This window comes from Olea europaea, chromosome 13 (genome assembly GCF_002742605.1).
Source record: "Olea europaea var. sylvestris chromosome 13, O_europaea_v1, whole genome shotgun sequence".
In the NCBI taxonomy this organism is placed as follows: domain Eukaryota; kingdom Viridiplantae; phylum Streptophyta; class Magnoliopsida; order Lamiales; family Oleaceae; genus Olea; species Olea europaea.
In genome coordinates, this window is record NC_036249.1 from 18,432,510 (window position 1) to 18,438,974 (window position 6,465).

Consider the following 6,465-nt stretch of genomic DNA (forward strand, 5'->3'; position numbering starts at 1 on the left):
TGGGGATCACATGTGAGTAAAGAAGTAAAAAATGACAGCTGGAATAATGAAATAACGGTCAAAAAATTAATTTTTCAGGATGAAAAATCACTACCAAATGGGACCTAAATAAAAATTTCAGTTTTATACCATTTAAAAGCATACAGTCCACTCTACCAAACAAGTAGAAAGACATATTTTATACACTGAATTGGTTAAAGACATAATTAATGGATAGAGACATCTGACAAAACTTATCCTATTGTCTTATTTAATTCTTAACATTTTATAAGCTCTTGAGAATAAGCAATTTTGAATGCCCCAACTATTGGCTTATCTGTAATATGAACTCAAAAATAATAATAATAACAATAAAATCAAATGAGAAATGGATTATAGCTCTAATACTTGCTGAAATTAATGAACTAATCTTACATGCCATTGACTGCACAATGCATCCAAAATCTTTTATTTTCTTGCTGTTTGGGTTCTGGGAAGTTCTCTATTTACACTTTTTTGGTTGACAAAAATATATCTAAAGCAATATATCACCATTATTTCTACAGCCCTTCTATATATATGCAAATATAATTTCCCCCACAACCTTGACCGCGATTGAACCGAAATCATCAGATTTGAGTAAAACTAAGCAGTTTCATCAAAATTGACCCTCTCACCTGTAGAGAAGAGATTCCAGAATAAAGCAGCAGAGATATACAGGAATGCTGTCAGCAACAAAAATCCCTTGAAAGAACCCACTAGTTCGACGAAGAACCCAGCACCAACCGTTCCCACCATAGCAGCAAAAGAGCCGGCAGTATTCGAAATACCTATATGTTGAATGGAAAAAGATCAATTATGTCACCAAAACAACTTAAGCATGAAAATCTAGTTCACTTATAACATGCTTGGTAAAAAGGATTGGAAAGCACTCAACACCCAAGAAAGAGAAGCTAAAATTATGTTTATTGTAGCAAGCAGTGCAGTCTTGTTCAGCAGTACGTACCAAACATGATCTATATACATGTAAAGAAATGTCAAAAATACATGTAAAGAAATGTCAAAATATGGAAAATGATTGAACAAACAACATTTCATCAATGGTACATTAGCAGGCCTACTTCATAAGGGGGGAAAAATAGATGTTGGTTTATTATTTCCCCCACCCCCTTCCCCCCACTGGGTGCACAGAGGGTGTCAGAGAACACTGGGAAAGAAGTAAACATGTTTGGCTAAGCTAAAAAATCAGTTAAAAGTTACTTTTAAGAAAACCCTTTGTGTCCAACATATTTGGATAACTTACGTTCAAGTAAAAAATAGTTACTTATTTCAAAAGTAACTCCTACAAGTAATTTATTTCCAATTTTGAGCAGTAAAAACAATTGTTTCAAAACTTTCAACACAAGAATCCGGCAAGTCCAGGGAGATTTTATTCTTTTAGGATCAACCTTCTCCTCATCCTTCCCTTTTTGTTTTTGATCTTTCTATTGTATCGACGATCGTAGATGTTCCTGATGATGGATCCACACACATATTTATATAGCAGTGAACAGTACTCAGTAGACTGTAGACCCATGCTTTCTCACAAGGTTAAGCCTCAATGAGTACAAATCATAAAGCATAAAAGATAGAGAATTACCATGTAGAACACCAGAGTACTGTGGGGCGATCTCCTGGTCACAGAAGAATATGAAAGATAAATTATAATTGCCCAATATTTGCCGAAATGCCTAATAATAATGTACAGAGTATGTTAACCTGAAGGTTCACTAGGAAGCCACAGTGACTAAATGCTTTCAATCCAACAGCTACAGTAAGCCAAGCAGATGCCAGTAACGGACTTTTTGCTGTCGTTAAACCAATGAGAGCAATGCCAGGCCCGATAAATCCAATTGACTGCCAACAAAATATAAGGACAACATATCAGGTGCATATCATATTTATAGAAAAGAAACGGGTCAAAAAATGATCACTTATCAAAAATAGTATAGGATCGAACATAAACAAGCAACGGGGTGATGATGATCACTTATCAAAGAAGGATAAATAAGTAAATCAAATAATAACTACCCATTGATGGAGATAGAATTTAGATAGAATTTTAAAATAGAGTTCTATTCAAATTATGATTGCTTAGACTAAATTAGATTAATTTTTCTAGTTTATTAAATATTCTTTTGATTTTAGCTTCTTTGCTCTATATAAAGAGGCTTATTCATTGTAAAATAGACCCCTTTAATATACGAAATAAATTGATTTTCTCTTGCCATAACTTCTTCTTCTTGTTGGATCCCCCTTTCTCTTTCTCATTCCTTTTCTTCTTTAATTGTTCATTCTCAAATTGTTACGTTCCTATGTGAAAAAAAAACCCCCCCCCCCCCCCCCCCCCCTCTTGTATCTTTTTTTTCCCTCTCCACTTTCCAAGAGCAAGAGAGGCAAGACTTTTTTGGCTGGAAGGAGGGTTTGCAATCATGTCGCCTAGAAAATCTTATGATAGCGAAAATATGAATGTCAGTATTGCAAATATACAAACAGAGGAGAACAAAGTCACACCTGCATAATTTTGCGAGTCAAAGTAACACTTATGCCTCTCTGAATCATCATGTCTGACCAAAACCCAGCAAAGTAGCCTACTACAGCCATCACGCTCCATGGAACAGCACTAAACCATGCAGCTTCTCTGAGGTCAACATGATATATCTACAAAAGACGTACATTCTCTAATTTATCTTACTTAGTAAACGATAAGTTAGTTGGTATCTGGAAGCAATTACACGTATATATTGTAACTAACCGTTTTAAAGTAAATTGGCATCCATGAAAGTATAACAAAAAATCCCTGCATGAAACAAGATAAATATGAGATTATCTTCTACAAAACAATCTTGCCAGCAAAACAATGGGCGATAAGTTGTACATGAGTGGATTCTGATAAATACTGACAGAAGTTAAAACACATGAGACATATTTGATAAATATTAACAGAACATCTTGCATAATAAGCTAAACGACGAGGGGGATGTATTACCCAGCTGTGCATGGAATTTGCAACAATTAGAGACCAAGTTGGTAGCTTAGAGAGCAATCGCCTAAAAGGAGGAATGACTTCTCTTGTGTTCTTTTCATTCTTCGAGAGAGAGGGTACAGCCACCTTGTTCTGTATGTACCTCAACTCATATGCTGATATTTGAGAACTTTGCTCAGGAGTGCTCGAGGTTGCAGATACCCAAACTAACACCCAGAGAAAGCCACATAATCCGAATATTACAAATGGTCCAGACATGCCACCCTGTGACATAAGGATTGGAGAAAGTGTAAGTCCAATAGCACTTCCAAGCTGAAATCCAGCCATTGCAAGTCCTACAACCCTTGCGCGTTCTGTTTGAGGAAACCATCTATAAGAAAAATTTAAATAGATTTAACCTTCTGGATTTAGCTTTGCCAACGTTCCTTACATCCTGAATGATAAAATGATGTGAAAAAGAAAAATCATATTTGAGGGATTTTATAGCTTTGGTACCTTGCTATCATATTGTTCATACAAGGAAGCGCTACACCTTCTGCGATGCCAAGCAGCATTCTCACGGCAAGCAGTGCCAAAACAGATGTTTCTGCAGCCCAAGGAGTAAGGAAGGTGGCCAAAGACCACAAAGCCACTCCCCACGCCATGACTACCTTACCACCATAGTAGTCCACCAGTGTCCCTCCAGCTATAGGTGATATCATGTATCCCCAGAGAAAAGATGACTACCATCAATGAAATTTACCCCAATCAGAGCCAGTCATTACAGCTGAAAAGCAAGGAGGTAGTATATATCTTATGCTATATACATGTATGCGCTTCAAATTTTCATTAAAACTCAATAATGAATTTATTTCCGTTCTGAAGATAAGGAGGTAGTATATATATCTTTATGCTATATATTTCAAATTTTCATAAAAACTCAATAATGAATGTATTCCCGTTCTGATATATATATTCTTTACATGATGCCAAGAGGATGCCACCCATTTACAAAATAATAATTACTATTTCTCTAAGAAATTATATGCACTCTACTAGAAGTTGGTGAAAGATAGACAACCCCCAGGTAAATACTTGAATCCATAAAAAAAGTAATAGTGCTTCAGAGTATTTTCTATAGCTTCAAATTTGCTTCTATTTCTATGTATCACCTAGAAAAACTGCACAATAGTAAACTGTGTCTCAATTTAAGAAACAGTGCTTCATTTATGAGGCATTTTCCGTCTTGGCCAATAGGTGAAGTGAACGGGGAAGCATAATGCTTGAACTACTGATTTCTATACCACGGCTCAGCTGACAGTTACAATCTTTGACAAGCCATATCCTGATGGTGCCTTCAGGTGGCAGGTGTAGTAAGTTGGTTAGATAAGTCATTTGGAAATATTTTGAAAAGCATATTAGAAACAATTCCCTATTCTGGGCCCAAATTCAAGATGAAGAATCCATATTATACATGTAACTATCCATGGGCATGTAATTTTTTATATATTACATGTAAGAGTTCCCACCCCCATACTGCTAACTGAAGTTTATTACAAAATCATGTAACTAGCTAATAAAAATCATTACCCACCTTCAATACTTACTTGCAACTGCGTATTCTTCTTTTCTAATGAGTAATAGTGCACAACAACTATAGTAATGCATTTGTCTTTTTTAAGAGAAGACACATGAAAGAATTTGTACTAGGCTTGCATGTGCAGCTACCCTTGAATGCGGTAATTCATCCCAGACACTTCCACAAGCCTCACATAAAGATTAGTATTCAATGCGGCTAGCTCATTACAAAACAAATTAGTTAGTAATTCAGTTCCGTACAGTAAATTGAACAGTAAAGACATCTAACATTTCCGTGTACATCTATTTCATACATGAGGAATAAATTCTAATTCAAATCGAAACGGGGAGGAGGCTTTTACCTGAACAACGCCAGCAAAAGATTGACGCCAACCATGAGAGAGCGAAAGAGGCACAATAGCCACGGACATGACAACACGGTCAGCATTGCACAATGCCAAAGCTAATGCAAGCAATGTAACTACTTTGACTCTCTCTGAAGTAATAAATTCCAAAAAACTCGGCTCTCGTACTTCATTTTGGTCATCAAAAGAAGAAGTGCCCGCTATAGATTGAGCATCATTTGATGAAGCCCTTAATCGATTCAATTCAAAATTCCGGGTTTTATAAGGGAATTTTACTGTGAAGCGATTATTCAGAGAACTGAAAGTTTTAAAGGAGTTTGTGAAGATTGTACAAGGTAATTTAACGTTAGAAAATTTGTAGCTTTTGTAGGGTTTGGGGTTTTGGAGGATTGGAATTGGGTTTGTGCTATGGTGTCGATTGAGAGCAATAGGAGAATTCATGGCCGCCGATTACTCTGTAATTTCTTCTCAATTCCAGCTTGATATGTGTGAATCTCGACTCCGATAACACCTTTATCTCAAAGTATAATTCAAACAATCCCCAAAGCTGTTGCCTGTAAATTTTTTGTTAGGATTAAAATCTTCGTTTTGGAATTTTTAAAGTTTTCTGCAATTTCATCAACCTAATATTGGACTGAAGTTTGACTTATCAATCTACTTGATAATGAAATCGGTGTCCTTTAGGCTTTAACTCTCCGATAAAATCGATGATGAATTTGTTGGTTTCCTTTTGTCTAGTCATTCTGTGCTGTTTGACAGACTTCTTATAGGTAGAACGCTTGGCCATTTTTCATTCATTATTGACAAAAGTATAACAATACAGCCCTTGTTTGAGTCCTTTTCAATCAAAATATATTTTTCAACAATAATTTGACATCATTTCAATCACACATTCTTCAATCAAATAATATTATACGTAAATCAAAAAATTTTCCTTATTTTTTAACTACATATTTCCATCAATACACTATTTAAAAATTCATTTTCTTCACAAAAATGGAGCTCAAAAAAGAGTTGTTTACCAAGATTTTTTTATTTTTTTTAAGGGAAAATTACGGTGATCGCAAAATAAAGAATTTCAAAATTAAGAAATTAAGTTTATTATTTTAAAAATCAAGCCTTAATTAATTAAAAATACTTTATTAATTAAATGTGTCGAATTCATGGATCATATAATAGTTTTCGATCACAAATCACAAATTTTACACGTCACAATTTCTTTGTCAGTGACAGATTATCAAATTAATAGGCCATGTATTATTTTTTTGCTCACAAATCACAAATTTTATAAATCGCAATTTATTTTTCAGTCATTGATTATCAAATTAATAGACTACGTCTTATTTTCGACAACAAATCATAGATTTTATAAGTCACAACTAATTTCATGATTACAATTTATTAAATTATTTTTCGAGTATAAATTATTAATCTAATTGGTCACAATTTCACAAATTAAAAGTCACAATTATAAATGGGAAGCTCTATTTCCATCAACACTTTTTATAAGTACATCTCCACTCTAAGTTCATTCTTAAT

At 34.5% G+C, this 6,465-nt stretch overlaps 1 protein-coding gene across 4 annotated transcripts; it reads right to left on the reverse strand.

Annotated features, from left to right (window-relative positions):
- Positions 1–361: 361 nt before the first annotated feature.
- On the reverse strand, positions 362–5,651 carry LOC111407778 (probable anion transporter 4, chloroplastic). Of its 4 annotated transcripts, none has more exons than XM_023037444.1 (8): positions 4,924–5,651; positions 3,500–3,726; positions 3,008–3,374; positions 2,774–2,818; positions 2,533–2,679; positions 1,738–1,875; positions 1,619–1,652; positions 362–809 (listed from the first exon to the last, which is right to left on the reverse strand). In XM_023037444.1, the coding sequence occupies exons 1-8, from the start codon at positions 5,365–5,367 to the stop codon at positions 625–627; spliced, it is 1,587 nt and encodes a 528-aa protein (XP_022893212.1). In that variant the 5' UTR covers positions 5,368–5,651; the 3' UTR covers positions 362–624. The 4 variants fall into 4 exon arrangements, with proteins under 4 accessions (XP_022893212.1, XP_022893215.1, XP_022893213.1 ...); XM_023037447.1 differs by having other exon boundaries at positions 3,500–3,770; positions 4,924–5,055; XM_023037445.1 differs by having other exon boundaries at positions 4,591–5,028.
- Positions 5,652–6,465: the final 814 nt, after the last annotated feature.

Excerpts from the sequence above, each read along its gene's own strand:
- LOC111407778 (XM_023037444.1), bottom strand. The coding sequence starts at position 5,367 with ATGAATTCTCCTATTGCTCTCAATCGACACCATAGCACAAACCCAATT. Across the intron at positions 3,375-3,499 it reads ATGAACAATATGATAGCAAG|ATGGTTTCCTCAAACAGAAC; the intron begins GTACCAAAGCTA and ends TTTTTCTTATAG. Across the intron at positions 1,876-2,532 it reads TGACTCGCAAAATTATGCAG|TCAATTGGATTTATCGGGCC; the intron begins GTGTGACTTTGT and ends TTTTGTTGGCAG.